Here is an 18709-nt window from a genome sequence, read left to right on the forward strand (position 1 = left end):
TGCTTTCTAGTCCGCCTGCTTCTATAGACAGGGAATGGAGAGCCACAGGAGTCAACCAATCTGTCCCGTATCTGGAGAGGGTAGGTCCGAACTGGCCCTACGCTTGAGTTTTAAAATTCTTTTAAAGTCATATTCAAAGTTGCCTTCAAATTATAATACAAATGTTAGGGCATGAAGGTGGCAGGGGGCACCAGGAGGTCAGTGCAGCCCCTGCTGAATGAGGTGGGTCGAAAGAAACAGAAGAGAAGCCACTGGGTCACTTACCCCAGGTCCTGAACTTTTTTTTTTTTTTTTTTAAAGATTTTATTTATTTATTCGACAGAGATAGAGACAGCCAGAGAGTGAGGGAACACAAGCAGGGGGAGTGGGAGAGGAAGAAGCAGGCTCATAGCGGAGGAGCCTGATGTGGGGCTCGATCCCATAACGCTGGGATCACGCCCTGAGCCGAAAGCAGACGCTTAACCGCTGTGCCACCCAGGCGCCCCATCAGGTCCTGAACTCTTGCTGCGTGGGCAGCAGTGCGCTAAGCGCTGTGAAGACAAAGGGGACAAGGCAGGGTCCCTGCCCTCCAGAGGTTACAACCTGGTAAGGAGATGAGCCAACAGAAGACAATTAACTGCAACCAAGGAAGTCTGCAGTAAATCCCAAAGGACGTAGGTCGAAAGTGCTCCAAGCGGGGATCCCGTCCCTGCCCAAGGCGGGGGCGGGGGGGGGGGGGATTGGGGCTGGCCTTGGAAGAACAGTCGAGGTCAACCCTTCTCAAATTGGAATATGCGCAATCAGCCTCGCACTAGGGCTTTGGTTTAAAAGTAGATTCTAATTCGGTAGGGCTGTGCGTGTGTGCTGAGAGTCCGCGCTTCTAACAAGCTCCCAGGTGATTCCAGTGTGGCTCATCCCATCGAGCAGCCAGGGTGTAGGCACCGGTTCATGAACAAAAAAACCACTCACACTCCAGTCTCAGCTGAGAGATACTGTGTTAATTGGGCTGCGTGCAGCCTTGGCGTTGGTATTTTTAAAAGCGCTTCCCAGGTGATCTAACACACGGTGAACATCACTGACGTCGGGGACATGTGTGACTCTGCCCCGCACCTGAACCCCCCACCTAGAGTCAGAGCCCACCCCACACTAGGGAAGCTGCAGCAAGACTCTCTTTCCCCCACTTCCCTAGCACCTGGGGCACGAGCATGCGCTTTGGGCTTCACCAGCCAACTTAACCATCTCAGACTTGGCAGCGAAAGCTCCTGAAAGTGGAGGCTGCACAGTACCGACCTTAGCAAGGATTTCGGCATCGGTGGCGGCGGCCATTCCTGGGGCGCGGGGTCAGCCGCAGGCGCACTCAGGCCTCAGCGCACCAATTCTGCTAAGCCTGATTTTGAGCGGTGGTCTTGGCCGCTCGGCCTCTGAAACTGGTCCTATGGTCCTGGAGAGTGTGAGCTGCCCAATATAACATTAAACCCACAGAGAGTCCTTCATGATTAAATATAATACACCCTTTAAAATCCCATAACACAGATGTGTAGATTAATGAGTTGTTATAAGGCAAACACCCCTGTAAACATCCATGCCAGATTTTGCTATCCCTGAAACCCTCCATGTGCCCCCTACCATTTTTAAAAAGATTTATTTATTTATGTGGGGGGGAAGGGCAGAGAGAGAGGGAGAAACGAATCTTTTTTTTTTTTTTTTTTTTTTTTTTTTTAAGATTTTACTTATTTGTCAGAGAGAGAGAGAGCACAGGCAGGGGGAACTTCCAGCAGGCAGACGGAGAAGCAGGCTCCCTGCGGCGCAAGGAGCCCCAACGCGGTACTAGATCCCAGGACCCTGAGATCATGACCAGAGCCAAAGGCAGATGCTTAACCCACTGAACCACCCAGGGGTCCTGAGAGACAGAAACTTGAAGCAGACTCCTCTGAGCCCGGAGCCAGACCCAGGGCTCGATCCCATGACCCTGAGATCATCACCCGAGCAGAAACCAAGCGCTGGACGCTTAACCGACTGAGCCACCCAGGAGCCCCAACCCCCTACCATTTATAACTTCTCCCTCCCTGCTAAGAATATAACTATCCTGACTTTTAATCATTTCTTTAATTTTCTTTATATTACCTCTATAGTTCCCTAAATACACTACAGTTGAGTTTTGCCTTTTTTTCTCTTTCAGTCTTTGATTTATTTATAAACTCTCACTCTCCCACCATTGAAATTTAATTGTTGCAGAGACTGGGTCAGCTGTCCTGTAAAATTTGCCAGTCTGGATTTTGTTGATTCGATGTAGTTCATTATGGTCCTCTGTCCTCAGATTTCCTATAAACTGGTAGTTGGATCTAGACCGAAACTTTGAGCTGACTCATGTTTGAGATTTTTTTGGCGTGGCCTGATCGTAGAAGTCCTGCGTTAGTGGTCAGAGGTGCGCAGGTGTTTGGCGGTCTCTGTTTTGTCGGATCTTCCTTTGTGATGTTAGCCGTTGATCATTCCTGGATCTGTTAATTCATTAGCAGTTACAAAACAGCGATATTCTCATTTCTTCTTTCTTCCTGGTGGAATACTTCTCTACAGACATACATCACCTTATTTACTAACTTTCTCTGTCCTCCTAGGTGCAGTGTTTGGAAGCTTTCAAATTAAATCGACAAGACAGATTAGTAAGAGAAAAGCAGATTTGTATCCACTATGTCTCTGTGCGTTCACAGAAGAATGGGTCTCTTCTAATTCGGGGCTTATACGCCACCTTAATAGTGTGTAGGGAAGGGCAGAGAAGCACTTCTTAGAGAACAAATGACTTCTTACACGGGGAGGAGGAGAAAGGGCACTTACATGACTTTTTGGAAAGACAAATGGACCCTTAGGAGGCCAGGAGGTCAAACAGTCCTGTGACGATGTAAATCTCCCCAAGAGCTTAGAGTTGCTCCTTAGTGACAGGTGAGAGCTTTGGGGAAGCTATGCTTTAAAGCAGATATGGGATTTCAGAAATTCAGAACCCTTCAGTTGAAAATCATTTTTATGCCCCAGTGGCTGATTCTGGCCTTTCCTGTTCAGTCACCTGGTGGTACAGCCTGTAGAGGGAAGTCAAGGTAAGTTCTTGGTTCTTTTATTTGCCAGGGAAGGTGTGGTGGGGAAGAGCGCTGTTTCCCAAGCAGCTTCCGATAGTGACCCACTAGGGCTGCAACTTTAACATCCTTTTATGAAATGTCCTCCACTAAGTAAAGCAAAGTTGGTTTTTACCATTTGCAGCTAAGAACTGCACAGAGGGGGATTAGGCCAAGGGATGGTAGAGGCGATTTTTTGCCTGACCTGTTTTGAGGCCTACAAATGGCTAAGTCAATCCGTGTAGCACTCTGGGTGACAGTTAAGGCTGTAACATGGATTGGGACCTGGGGAAAGGTCCTCAACTGTTGGACCAGGTCAACTCACTTAGGTGGCAAGTTAGGAAAGTAATGCCGTGGTCTACAAGAGAGGACCAAGTATCAAAATGAGGGGGTGGGAATGTGAAGGGGAAGACAGGTAACAATGGAGGAACACTGAACAGTACTAGGTGACCGTGAGGCAAAGAGTCATAGCAGTTGAGGTCTCAAAGCTGGGTGATCAGAAACAAGAATAGTAATGTCACCTCCCACATGAGTGACCTAGAGCTGAAACTGGAAAAGTGATCCCTATCCTCGGAATTTATTCTTCGCATAATTCTCTCCAAACATTTCTTTCTGAGGTAACACATAGGTGGCCTGTGTTGATTAAGAGGGAGGGGATGCGTGCCTCGGCCATGCTCGGGTGTCCTCGAGGCCGCAGGGATGCGGGAGGCACCACGGAGAAGGGCACAGCCTAGAGGGACCTTGGACGCGGCTGGCTCATCCCGGAGCGCCGGCCTGGGAAAGTGAGCGCCTTCCTCTCACAGGTAGTCCACCGCGGCACCCGCCTTCAAACCCTGCCAGGCCCACGGCATCTGTCATTGCCGAGGTCACGCTTAGGAGGCTAATGGACTCCAAGCACTTCAGAAGGGGCCCGGGCGAACAGCCTCTCTCTCCTCTGAGTCCCTTCATTTTCAAAGTGGTATCCACTCGGACCCCCGCACATCTGGTCTAAAGCAAATGGACCTTTTCCACTTACCACTAAAAGCCTGCACCTCAAGCATGCACGGGGGAGCTCAATCTCGGACTGACCACTCCAGCTCCGCTCGGAAGACGAGCTGTGATCATTTCAGAATCAAATGACAATGGTAATTACCTTCAAGAAAGGTTCTTGAAGCAGCAAATAAACTGTCGATAGCAAATCACCAGAAAGCTACAAGTCTACACTTCATTACTTCAGGTCCCTGCAGAAATGCCACCACGGATTTTCAATGTACTTTTACAGAAATTCACAAAAATGAGAGCAAAATGACAAGCAAATTTATGTGTTTCATGAACTCACATTGGAGACATTTTCCCTTTGAAGGCCAATAAGCCTCAATGGTAGAAATTTCTGAATTTAGTGCTAGAGATTTTTTCTTAGCAACCATTCTCTTTAACCAAGATGCAACAGGAGTACACCTCTATCTCGGGGCTGGAAACCTCAGGCCTAAAGTCAGTGCCCCAGAAGAGCTTGAAGCCCTCAATTCCCGTACGGGACTCTTAATCTTGTTCCACAAGTTATACTCCACACCCAACTGCCTTCTTCCCCTCTCCTGTACTGAGTGTTTTCACCATTACTCGCAGCAGTGATTAATGACCACCACAGGCGCCCCTCAAACTAGCCTTAGAAAGCCAATTAAGAGAAATGTGAAAAGCAACTGCCTTACTGTTTACTTTCAGCCAAAAGATGGTTTGGAGTAGGAGGAAACTAAATGGGCCGGGTGGTACGGGGTGGAATATGGGTTTAAACTAAAAACATTAGTTAACTGGGCTAAGTACTTTCAAGAGCATAACTCTGTTAGAAGGGGCCAAGGTTAGGCTCAATGGTTATATTAACTAGGTAAGACTACACTCTAGCATTCTTTCTGTTACTCTGGCACAGAGCCCGTATTACCCCCATTAAAATCATTATAACCAAACCTTAAGACCTTATCCTGAGAAACTGTGATAAGGTGAATGTGAAAACAATGAGCACTGGCGTCAGGCTTGGTTTCAAAATCCAACTCCAGCACTAATGGGACGTGCAACTTGAGGCAAAGTACTTAATCTGAGACTGTTTATTTACAAAATAAATGGTATTTTGGATACCATCTCACCAGGTCGTTGGGGACATAACCCTGTAACAGTGTCACGAGTTACTAGTAGGCTCCCTAGTAGGTAAAAAATATTCTTTCCCTTTCACATATTTGAACTTAAACCCTGCCCTCTGCCATCATTTTAGCCTGATCCTAATTCAAATCTCAACCTACTAACTTCCTATGTGATCAATCTCTGGAACCTCCCAGCGTCTTCCTCTTCCAGCACATCTAGACTTGTTTTCCTCACACACACACTGCTCTCACCACTCTTGAGGGCTCACCAGGATCCCCATTGCCTGTCATTGCCCAGCTGGATTTCTGGTTTCTCACATAAGCAAAGCCTGTTTTGAATTCACCTCTGGTCCCTTCTTAACCTCCCCCTTAGCCTTAGCCAATCTACTTACCTAAGAACCAGTTCGTGTCCCTATTCCCTCAAAAAGCCACCCCAACTATTCCCATCAACTGATCTTGCTCTTAACTATTAATACGGTACTTAAAATCTGAATTGCATCTAGTTGGCTTTTTTTTTTTTTTTGAGTAAGCTCTATGCCCCATTCAGGGCTTAAACTCACGACCCTGAGATCGAAAGTTGCATGTTCTATTGACGGAGCCAGCCAGGCGCCCCTTATTGGCTCCTATATACACTTAGCTAATGACTGCTTTTGCTTTCTAAACTAGATCACAGGGGTGCCTGGATGGCTCAGTAGGTTAGGCATCTGCCTTCGGCTTGGGTCATGACCCCAGGGTCCTGGGATCGAGCCCTGCATTGGGCTCCCTGCTCAGCAGGAGGCTTGCTTCTCCCTCTCCCTGCTGCTCCCCCTGCTTGTGCACGCTTTTTCTCTCTGACAAATAAATAAATACAATCTTAACAATAAACTAGATCTCAAATTTAAGGGCAGAGACCATGTTGTATTTTCCTATACCAGTCTCAAAAGGAGAATCGTGGGCCTCACCCTAGACACACAAAAAAGAAAAAGCTGGAGAGTGAGTGAGGAAGCATTAAAAACACTCCAGGTGATTCCTATCAACACTGCAGGATGAGAAAATTTCTACACATTACCCTTCCCGCAGAGATAATCTTGTCAACAAATATTTCTATCTATTGACTAATAATGCCCTAATACGGGAGTAAGCTTTTCTTTATATAAAACAAAGCTGTTGGGGTGCCTGGGTAGCTCAGTCGGGTGTCTGCCTTCAGCTCAGGTCTTGATCCCGCAGTCCTGCAATCGAGCCCCACATCAGGCTTCTCCCTCTCCTCCCTACTCATGCTCTCTTTCGCTCTCTCTTAAGTAAGTAAAAGCTTAAAAAAAGAAAAAAAAGCTGTCGTTTATGGTTCACAAAAAAAGTCAGAAATACTTTTTTCAGAGAAGAGGATGGTCACTGCTAAAACAAGCGTTCACCCTGGGAGCCTACCTTGGTGCTCCGGGGTCATCAGCTGTGTTAGCTGCAGTCTGCCTTTGGCCCATTCTAGTGTTGTTGGCTGGGGAGTGACTGACTGTGGTGTCTCTTTTGACACCAGGATGAATCTGCTTACATTTCCATTTTTTACAGTAGTTTCTTACCAAAGACAGTTCTTGAAATTACTGTTTTCCCTAGGCTGAGAAAGTTATTTCCCTTCTATTTCCTCTAATATTCAGTTTGTTATTTCGCATTGTCTTCCAAAGTAATCCTCCATCTTCAACTGCATAAATAAATGAAAACCAAGCCACACAGTTGGAAATCAAGTTTTGTTTTTATATGAACAGAAGTAGACCATCTAGAAATATTTCAGTTTATTTAAATTGTTAAGTAGAATATGAAACCGAATTTGTAGCTAGTACCAGAGAATGGACTTAACTGTTGGGGGTTTAATGAGAACAGCTTCTACACAGGATCCCAAGAGACTTACAGAAAAAGGGGCAAAGCCCTAATATTAAGCAAATAAAACTCATGTTTCAAACAGGTTATACAAAAATTGATTTATACTCCATTTCCCTTTTTTTGATATTTAGAAAGTGCAGATTTAACAAAAGGTAGCCATAACCTTTCTATGTACAATGCCGATTATAATTATGCAAACAAAACTGTCAGTCTTTTACCCAAAAATCCCAGTGTTTAGCTCTCAAACCTTAAGTCACTGAATTGAATAAGGATTAAAGAGGGTTAAAAATAAAAAAGCTACTGCCACATTCCAGATGAAGGAAAGCAACACATACATTAAAATTAATCTAACAATAGTAGGTTTAACCTATAACTTTTCGAGAAGCTTAACATCATTTCATTATTATTTTTAGTGGAAAATTAGGGATTATTTGGCAATGCTGCTTTTACTAGTAAACAATGATAAAGTCAAGTAAAGGAAAAACCTAAGAACAACCAGTGAGGCATATAAAATTGTTTTTAGGGCACTATCTGAAAAATTCATGGATGTTTACAGCAGATACGTCCCAATGCTGTTGACGTGAGCCAAGAGGGCATTAAAATGCTATCCACGACACAGAGAGACTTTTCAATGGAAGCTGCTGTCCTAAACTCAGCCTCTGCTAGAAATGAATCATGCTATTCACAATTATTTCAACAAAGGTATCATCTTAGGATGCTAGCAGCATAGCAAACTTAACTTACCCTATCCTGATGATAAGCAATGAAGCAAAACTAGAAAAACGAAGTGAAGAAAGGACAGGGTTAGAGATAGCTGGAGATCTTATCTGTACATGAAAAGCCTTTTGTCCTTTTCCCAAATCCATGGTAATACACATTTTCCAAAGGGATGTATAGACGGGACTTAAAATTAATAATATTCTAAAGTATTTCTAATCTTAAGGTAAAGACAACTTAACACTGAAAAAGTGTTCTTCAAAGGCCAAATCTCAGTATATTTGGCAAACATGTTAATAAATTTCACTCCTCCTTCCCACCATTTAAAACAAAAACAAAAATAGAAACAACCAAACCTTTACTGGGCTACCAAACTGCTAGAGGAGTTGCCAGAATGGAGACTACTCAAATTTCGGTTACGAGATTTATTCTAGGAAAGTGAATAGGCTATACACCTAATTAGAAAGACAAACCACAACACCCTCCAAACACTAGTGCATGCAATTAACTCTTCCATTTCATAAACTCAGTGGATAGAAAGGGAACAGGGAGGGAAGAAGAGGAGCATGAAGTAAAAGAGCAAATGGAGGAATCTGGGGCAGAAGTTACCCGGGAGAGAGAGAAAATGAGGGGAAGACATTTAATAGTAGTAGGCAGTTAGAATTTATCTTTCAGTTTACTTAGCGAGTTAAATCAGTCCTTTATGTTAAACTTGAAAAACCTACTAGTTTGCCCCTTTCACTTTTAAATAACTCATACCATTGGTGGTGGGGGAGGGAGAAGCAAATGGAGCAGCATGCAGGAGGACAGACACGAGGAAAAAGCGAGGAAAAAGCGGCCAAAGAGAAGAACTGGTGGCAGGAATAGTGTTAAATATCAAGGCCACTTAAAATAAGACTCAGCAAACCAAAGCTATCATTTCTGCATTACCCTTTGTCCTCAATTAACTACTTTGAAAATTACAGCCAAGCAAACCACGAACATTTTAATGGTTTATGTCTGGATGATATGTATGTCTCCTGCACATGCTTCCACCAAAACAAACTAACAAACAAAAGGAAAAACCAAAGAAGTTCCTTTCCACATAAGGCACAGGACAAAATTAATCCCATTTACATATTCAAGGCGAAAATGAGTGTTTTCCTGGCTTTTGTTTCTTTTGCTATCACATGTCTATAGATTATAGGGACTCAAGCACATTATCCATGACAGAAAATTCCACTGTTGTACAAAATAAAATTGTTAATTCTAACTTTTATTCTTATACAATTTGCAGAATAGAGTTGAAATGATTGCTATAGGTTTTAATGTTGATAAGAAGAACTGGACTATAATACAACTGAAATGCAGTGGTGAGCTGAGCAAGTACATTTAAAAATGAAGTCACAGACATGATTTTTCTATACATTTTCTTGTTTGAAGAAAATTATAAAGTCAGCAAGCAGTCACGGATGAAAGACAAAACAGGTGGATTGGATAGTTAAGATGAGGAAGAAAAATATCTGTTTAGAGTTAAAAATGGACAGAGTGGTTTATTTTGCAGCAAGAGGAGAAAACAGGGTGGTGGATGGCAACTGACGGAACAGGAGAACGCTCAGCAACATTTGCTCTTCCAGCCTGTCACGCCGCCTCCACTGCTGATATCTACATTTTCACTGTTGGGCTCTTTTACAGGGGTCTGGAACAAACACACAAGGAAAGTAACCCATGAAAAACATTGTTATGGAGAAATCAAGATTCAACAGAAATATTCTCACAAAGGTAACAAAATATAACTCCAGTCGCGCAAGACAGGTTCCCACTCCCATGCACAAACCTAGCAGCTTTGTTTCTGATCTACATTTTGCCTGCTTACTCCAAGCTGTGAAATGTCTAGAAGCCTCTAGGCATCCCTTTAATAAAGCTTCCAGTATCTTTTCTACTCTCAGTTCGCACAAAGGTTTGCTATCTCTTAGCCCTGACTCCTGAGTATCTAGTACTTAAAAAGCATTATCATCTGTATAAAACCAATGCTGCGTCAAGTCTAACCTCAGAGAAGTAAAACAGCCCTGTCTAGTCACTTGCCTTTTGAGACCGAAGTTTGTAACGCTCTACACCAGTTTTAAAAAGGCAAGCTCAAGAATGATATGCTAACATTAAGTGGAAGAGAAAGGGCAGGGCAGAATGCAAAGTTGTATAATCTACGTTAAAAATGGACACAGAAAAAAAATCAAAAGGAGAGATACCAAATGTGAAAAGAGAAAAACCTTAGGTGGTGGGTTGGTGAGTGATTTTATTTCCTTCTATGAATAATCCTGTATCTCCCCAATAATCTAAATATTACTTTTAAAATCAAAAGAATATACTATTTTCAATGGATAGCCTATACGGTATGTATGAAAGGACATTTTTTTTTAGAAACCGCACACATATAGTAAAGTATAAAAATCTTAATTGTGCTTGATGGATTTTTAGTATATAGAGTGAAGCTATCAGATCAAAACACAGAACAGAAAACCCCCTGAAGGCTCCCCTGTGTCCCTTTCCAGCCAGTACTACCCTCCTAAAGGTAATCAGTACTCTCATTTCTGTCACCAGAGGTTGTTTTTTTTGTTCTTGACCTTCAAATATGTGGAACCATGCTTTATGTATTCTTTTATGTACGACTCCCTTTATTCAGGATCAGTCTGTGAAATTTATCCAGGCTGTTTTATTAACAGTAGGTCATCATGAATGAAATTTTAAAAGCCAGGATGTAACTGGGAATGTATTCTCTCATGGAAACAAGATAAAGTTAAGGTAACCCAGGGGGGAAAACTTAAAATATTTTAAAAAGTCATGTAGCCCAAGAGAAGCCCTACTTAACTCATATGGAGGTGAAATTCTGACTTGCACTCTGAGCTCACCTACCTACTCTCACTGCCTTATGGGATTCTTCTCCTCATTGTGTGTTAAAGATAAAAAGTTTTAGGGGCGCCTGGGTGGCACAGCGGTTAAGCGCCTGCCTTCGGCTCAGGGCGTGATCCCGGCGTTCCGGGATCGAGCCCCACATCAGGCTCCTCCGCCATGAGCCTGCTTCTTCCTCTCCCACTCCCCCTGCTTGTGTTCCCTCTCTCGCTGTCTCTCTCTCTGTCAAATAAATAAATAAAATCTTTAAAAAAAAAAAAAAAAAGATAAAAAGTTTTGCTTTAAAAAAATCTTTGTGAGTTTTCCTGAACAACCAACTTTATTCTTATTGCAGATCTTGAGAAAAATGACAGAAGAGTCATTTTAACTCTGTTAAAGCCGAAAGTATTAACTGAAAAAGTGAGCAAAGGAATAAAACAAGTTTACAGAAAAGGAAATACAAAAGCGATTCTTAAAACTGTCTTTAAAAATGCTCACCAAACTCATAAGAGCGCTGCAGATTAAATTTTTTTTTTTTTTTTAACCTGTCAGGTTGGGAAAGATCTTAAAGTCTTATAATCCATTATGTGGCCAGAGTGTGAAGAAACAGACATTCTCATCCACTGTCAGTGGGAGTGTAAATGGGTACAACCTCATGCCAGCACGTGGCAACATGTAACAGAATTATAAAAATGTACATCTATGCTCTTTGGCCACTTCTAGGAATCTGTCCTTCACATACTTGCACATAATCATATGCTTGCAAAATGAGTTACATATAAGATTATTCACTGCAATACAATTTATGAGATCATAAGGCTGAAAATCACCTGTATGTCCCTCATTGAGAAAACCTATATGACATATTTACTCAAAGGAGTACCATTTATTTTAAAAGTAGAATTATTTTACTTATTTTAAGTGCCAAACAGAGTACAGTAGGTTGCCTTACCTGTTTAAAAAAAGGTATATATAAAGAATTATATATATAAATATATATATTCATATTTACTCATATATTAATAATTAAGAGGTTAATTACACTGGTTACCTGTCGGGGGGAATGAGGAGTTGGGGGAATGTGGTGGGAAACTTCTCTGCATTTGTACTCGCTTTATTTTAAATGTTTGCACCATGAGAATGAATTACCTATTCAAATAATTAAGTTAAAAATGTTTTAAATTGCTTTCATTCTAAAGTTAATTTTTCTTTTACAAACTCAGGAGAGAAATCATGGCACAGAAAGCTGCTGGTCAGGAACCACTCCTGTATTTCTCACACTCCAATGTAAAGCAAGTTTATATTTGATGTTTTGACTCCTAACTTTACCACATCAAGAAGCATATATGTATGTGTATGAGAAAAAAATGGGACCTCACATTGGGGCATGCCTACATGGGGAAGATCTTTATCGGTGTATTCATTCATATCACACTGGGACACAGATTATAAGACCATATAAGCATATATATGTATGTTTTAATGCCAAGATTAGTGAGAAAATCAAGGGATACAGTATGGACAGAAAAAAATCAAAAACAATGGAGAAAACCAAAAAATCCAGACAGAGAAAGAACACAAGAGACAAGAGTATTTCAACAAGTGTTATGGTCAATTCTGGAATAATTTTTCACTGTGACCTGCCCAACTCTGAGATACAAAGAACTCCACAATTAAAAGAGCATTTTTCTTTTCTTTTCTTTTTTAAGATTTTTATTTATTTAATTGACAGAGAGACAGCCAAGGAGAGAGGGAACACAAGCAGGGGGAGTGGAAGAGGAAGAAGCAGGCTCTCAGCAGAGGAGCCTGATGCGGGGCTCGATCCCAGAACGCTGGGATCACGCCCTGAGCCGAAGGCAAACGCTTAAAGACTGCGCCACCCAGGCGCCCCTAAAAGAGCATTTTTCTATTCCTGTTGTTCCCTTCATTTAATTAATAATATGAACAATTTTCCTTGTCCATCTAGTACTTTACTTTTCTACTCTTCTATTTTTATTTCTCATAGGAATACTTTGAAATATAAAAATGTATATAAAAATATAAAAATTCTTCAAGGAATTCCAAGGGGTTTTACCTTTACATACTGTGAAAGGATATTTTAAAAATTTTAAGTTGTTTTTATAACTTTAAAAAGATACGTTAAATTTTCTAAACAAAACTATATAAACGTAAGAGTCATTGAGTAATTTCTGTTCTATGTCTCCCTCCCTTTACAACCGTAACCCACTTGGAATACTCACTATTTTAAGAGTTTGGTATAAATCCTTCCAGATCTTTATTTGCTAAACATAACTAAACGTGTGTGCACATGCATACACATGTGTGTTTGGTATCATACAGAATTTTTAAAAATAAGATCGTACTACACGTATTCTATCCTAACTTGCTTCTTATTACTCGATGTATTATTGATACCAGGATGCTGGCAGATATGGAAGGGCACAACTTTTATTTTATAGTCACTATGAATAGCAATGTAACTGATGACATTTTTCTGGTTTGAACACACAATTATAGTTAATGGATAACTACAGTTCACTATAAAAAATTAAGTTGTTTGATTTCTCTGAAATTTCACTAGATTTATATTTGAGATACCATCTCTATTACAGCTTGTTTTATAGATGTATGTATTTTTTAATTTGGGGATTGGTTTTTGAAAAAATACAGTTATTTCAATTATAAAAATAGAATGGTTACCAGAAGCAATTAAATTTTCTCCTATACAGTGCCTACTTCTCCTTTAGTTGTGTCAGATGTTTTCTGTTTTTATACGCATTTAAATGTACCAGAGATTGAACAGACAACTCAGGATTCATAACCAAATCTGCATATTATATCTAGTCATATTCCCAATTTTGCTACAAGTTTCTCATATTGGTAAGTATGGGGATTCACAAATTAAACCCAGAAAACTAACCCGGAAGTAAAATGAATTCCCTGGAATCATATTTCAGCGATTTGTAAAATATCACAGATTGAAATGACTGGCTAAATGAAATACAGGGATGGATTTATTGTATTTATTCACTATATAATATATACATGCTCTTTACTGGCACATCTGAGAAGTGACTATAGAGAGAGAAGAAAGCGATTCTGTAGCAGTAACTATTATCTTAAATTTTAAGAAATTATCTATGGAAATGAAAAGAATGTGTAAGAGAAGTGAGTCCAAAAGTAAACAGAAGAGCCACAAGACAGCAGACCAGACAAAAAGCTGAAAGAAGGTGCATGAACCTGGGGACCTGAGAGTCAGTGTGGGAGCTCAGAACAGTGTCACCGCTGACCAGAAGCTACAGATTTCTAATGGCTCATTGCTTCCCCCAGTTCCTACTTCACTTTAGAGGGCTAGATACTGGTGACAGGGGAACATTTAGGAACAATACCACCCAAACCTAATTTTCTGTATGTTAATCCAGGACTTCAAAGAAGAACTGTGACACAGGGCACCTTGGGAAGTAAAAAATAGGATCTTACCTTTCGAAGGATATCTTCAGCTAATGTGAGGAAAGCCTTTTCGATGTTTATATTTGCTTTTGCACTAGTCTCAAAAAATCTAATACCATGCTCCCTTGCAATCTAAAATAGAAGCAAAATGTCATCATAAAATTCAAGCACAGGGTCCCAACTGTTGACTTCAGCATTCTGGAGGAAATAATAATATTCTAAAGGCAGCAGTCCCTACTAGGTTATATAAAGCAAAGTATTTCAACGGGTCACGATTCAAATGACCAAGTTCTTTCAAAAAATAAATAAAGAAAGAAAAATAATAAAAGAATCCTCTCCTCACTTCAGGAGTTTACTTCAAATACTCTAAGTGAGGTACTTACTTAAAGTCTTAAGTTAAAAAACTGAGGATCACTAATTTCTATTTTTCCCTCTTTGTAGTTTAAATACAGCTAAAAATACTACTACCGAAGGTTTAATTCTCCCATACCTATTAGATATGCACTGAAAAAATTCACTCAAATGATAAACCACTGTTTCCCCACAGCATTTATAAAACAATGTGAATAACTCAGCACACTCCACTATCATTACCAACAATCAAATGCAATACCATCTTCACCAAGAGCAGCGTATTAATTTCATTCAGAGCTTTTTACCTGTTCTCCTTTTCCTTTAGGTACAACTCTTTTATCATCCATATCACATTTGTTTCCTAGTAACATTCTTTCCACATCTTCATTGGCATGCTACAATGGAATGAAGATTTAATGTACACACTACCATGACTTACAGCTTAATATTCTCTAAAAATGACTTTATTTTTCTTAATTTTCATTGTCATTTTTATAATCTGAAGTTTTAAAGCAAGCACCCTGAAATCACCCCATGCTAAAAGCCTACACAAATTCGTAAATTACTTAGAGAAAGAAACAGAATTCCTAAAACATACCGCTGTCAAATACTATTTTACCCCAGCTGGAGGCTGTCTAGTTTCTAGATATAGTCTCACCAAAACTGAAGATACAGGCAAAAGACCTGAAACTGAAATCTCTTATGTATAATCTAAATCCAAGTTGGATTATGATTTTAGATAATGAGTACTGCCCCATAGAAGCCTTACTTAAAAATTCTACAGAGCTCTTAATATCTCAAAAAGCTACACTGGTAGGGTACAAGAAGATCCCATGCAGAAAAATCAGTTAAAAACAAATATTTGCTCCACTGAAATCCTAACACCATTTGCACAAATAGAAAAACCTACCCCTAAAATTCGTATGTAATCTTGAGGGACCCTGAACAGCCAAAATAATCTTGAAAAAAAAGTACAAAGTTGGAAGATTCATACTTACTTCCTGATTTCAAAACTCACTACAAAGCTACAATAATCAAAATACTGTGCTACTAGCATAAAGATATATACATGAATAAACAGGATACAGAGCCAAGAAATAATCCCTTGCATGCATGATCAAATGACTTTCAACAAGAGTGCCAAGCCCATTCTATGGGGGAAAGAACAGTCTTTTCAAAAAATGGTGCTGGGGGGCGCCTGGGTAGCACAGTCGTCAAGCGTCTGCCTTCAGCTCAGGGCATGATCCTGGTGCTCGGGGATCGAGCCCCACATCAGGCTCCTCCGCTGTGAGCCTGCTTCTTCCTCTCCCACTCCCCCTGCTTGTGTTCCCTCTCTCGCTGGCTGTCTCTCTGTCAAATAAATAAAATAAAATCTTAAAAAAAAAAAAAAAAAGAAAAGAAAAGAAAGAAAAAAAAATTAAGAAAACCAAATTAAAAAAAAATGGTGCTGGGCATAGCAGGTATCAATATGTGAAGGAATGAAGCTGGACCCTTAACTTACACCATACACAAAAATAAACTCAGTGGATCAAAGGCCTAAAGGTTAAGACCTGAAACTATAAAAACTTCTCCTTTTCCATTTCCACGAAAGAAAACACAGGAGAAAAATTTTATGACATTGGATTTGGCAATGGTGTCTTGGATATGACACCAAAAGTACAGGAAACAAAAGAAAAAATAGGCAAATTACACTTCATCAAAATTAAAAACTTTTAGGTGTCAAAGGTCACTATCAGAGTGAAAAGACAACCAACCCCTGGAGTAAGGAAAGTATTTGCAAATCATCTATCTTTGGCCCAACACTCCTTTCCCTGAATGTCTCCAGAGCCAAGGTAGTTAAGTTTTCTAAATAATAAAAGTAATTTGAGATTTGATTTGTCTTAAACTTGAATCAATCACTTTCTTTCCACTAGCCCTATCCTCTTCTGGGTAACTTTTACTCATTTCTTCAGATCTCAGCCTAAATGTCATTCCTCATAAAAAAGCCTGTTCGGCTATTCTGGTCCTGTGCCTGTACCTCCATATGAATTTTAAGATCAGCCTGTCAATTTCTGCCAGCCCCACCCCCACCCCCAAGACAGCAGCTGGGATTTTGATAGGATTACACTGAATCTGAAGATCACTTTGGCTAGTGCTGCCATCTTAACAATATGAAATCTTCCAAGTCATAAACATGGGGTGTCTTTCCAATTACATGGATCTTTATTTCTGTCCAACATTTTATGGTTATCAATATGTAAGTTTTGTACATCTTTGGTTAAATTTTTCATAACTCGTTTTTCTTCTTTTTGATGCTACTATAAATGGAATTATATTCTTAATTTCATTTTTGGATTATTCACTGCTAGTGTATAGAAATACAACTGATTTTTGTATACTGATCTTGTGTCCTCCAAGCGTACTGAACTTGTTCATCAGTTCTAACAGTTTTATTTTTTGGTGTATGTTTCTTAGGATTTTCTTTCTTTCTTTTTTAAAGATTTTTATTTATTTGACAGGGTGCCTGGGTGGCTCAGATGGTTAAGCGTCTGCCTTAGGCTCGGGTCATGATCCTAGGGTCCTGGGATCGAGCTCCACATCGGGCCCCTTGCTCAGTGGGGAGTCTGCTTCTCCCTCTCCCTCTGTCTGCCATTCCCCCTGCTTATGCTCTCTCTGTAAATAAAAATCTTTAAAAAAAAAATAAAGATTTTGTTTATTTATTTGACAGAGAAAGCACAAGCAGGGGGAGCAGCAGGCAGTGAGAGGAAGAAGCAGACTCCCCACCGAGCAGGAAGCCCAATGTGGGGCTTGATCTCAGGACTCTGGGATCATGACTTGAGCCAAAGGCAGACGCTTAAGCTATTGAGCCACCCAGGCACCCTATCAAATAAATAAAATCTTAAAAAAAAAAAATTTATTGGGGGTGGTGGTACATAAGCAGGGAGAGAGGTGGGGGGGGCAGGGGAAAGCAGGCTCCCTGTGGAGCAGGAAGCTCAATGTGGGGCTCGATCCCAGGACCCCGTGATCATGACCTGAGCCATAGCCACATGCTTAACTGATTGAGCCACCCAGGCACCCCTCCTTAGGATTTTCTACATACAAAGTCTCATTATTTACAAATACAGTTTTCCCTCCCAGTCTGGGTTTCCCCCTTTTCTTTGCCTAATTGCCCTCGCTAGAACCTCCACTACAATTCTGAACAGTAGTGGTACGCTTCTCATTTTCTTGATCGTAGGGGCAGGTATGCTGTTAGCTGTGGGATTTTCACAGATGTCCTTTACTAGGCTACGGATTTTCTATTTCTAGTTTGTTGAGTATTTTTATCTTGAAAGGGTGTTGAATTTTGTCAAAAATTTTTTCTGTGTCTGTTGGTACGATCATATGGTTTTTGTCTTTATCAAGATGGTGCATTACACAAGGCGTCTGGGTTAAGTGTCCGCCTTGGCTCGGGCTGTGATCTCAGGGTCCTGGGATCAAGCCCCTGGTCGGGCTTTCTACTCAGCAAGGAGTCTGCTTCTCCCTCTCCCCCTCCCCACTGCTCGTTCTCTCTCTCTGTCAAATAAAATCTTAAAAAAAAAAAAACAAAAAAACACAAAAAGATGGTGTATTACACTGACTGATTTCTTATACTGAACCACCCTTGCATTCCTAGGTAAATTCCTCTTGATCATGATATATAATCCTTTTTTAAATGCCGTGGATCAATTCAGCTTTTTCTCATTTAGTTAAAGCTTTAATTTCTACAATAAATTGAAAATCAGGCAACACCAATCTCTTATATGTCAGAAAAACAGATTTTCTTTTTAATGACTGAGTTTTATGTATCTTAATTCTCATGTTGGGAAACTGAAGCCATCCGGCCTACAAAGTGTGTAAGGCTGTAATATAAATAAAAAACATATTTGGCCTTGGTGCCCTAGCACAGTACTCCTAATTTCCTGAGTGACAGAGGGTCTTTTGTTGTTCCTAACAGGGCCTTTTCTGCCTAAGTTTATGCTAATGAAGAACTGGGGCAGAGGGGTGGGTGGCCAACAGACCTTCACAATGGAAGCTGGTCACCAGAGGAACCAAACACGTGATTAATAAAGAACTGGAACTTTCAAGGGGCACTTGGGTGGCTCAGTCCATTAAGGGTCTGCCTTTAGCTCAGGTCATGATCTCCGGGTCCTGGGATCAAGCCCCATATCAGGCTCCCTGCTGAGCAGGGAGCCTGCTTCTCCCTGCTTCTGCTCTCTCTCTCTCTTCCCCTCTCAAATAAAAAATAAAAATAAAAAAGACTTGGAACTTGCAGCCACTCCCCTACCT

The 18709-nt window shown here is 40.7% G+C and overlaps 1 protein-coding gene across 1 annotated transcript in view; it reads right to left on the bottom strand.

Moving 5' to 3' along the window:
* Positions 1-6892: 6892 nt before the first annotated feature.
* RAB10 (RAB10, member RAS oncogene family) overlaps positions 6893-18709 on the bottom strand; it is an 82839-nt gene continuing 71022 nt past the window's right edge. The window contains exons 4-6 of the mRNA XM_026520276.4: positions 14731-14820; positions 14102-14203; positions 6893-9434 (exon numbers count right to left, since the gene is read on the bottom strand). Of these exons, the coding sequence (XP_026376061.1) occupies positions 9351-9434; positions 14102-14203; positions 14731-14820 (276 nt within the window). The 3' untranslated portion in view covers positions 6893-9350. The remainder of the gene's footprint in view (positions 9435-14101; positions 14204-14730; positions 14821-18709) is intronic.

The sequence above is a fragment of the Ursus arctos genome, unplaced genomic scaffold (assembly GCF_023065955.2).
Source record: "Ursus arctos isolate Adak ecotype North America unplaced genomic scaffold, UrsArc2.0 scaffold_8, whole genome shotgun sequence".
NCBI classification, from domain to species: Eukaryota; Metazoa; Chordata; class Mammalia; order Carnivora; family Ursidae; genus Ursus; species Ursus arctos.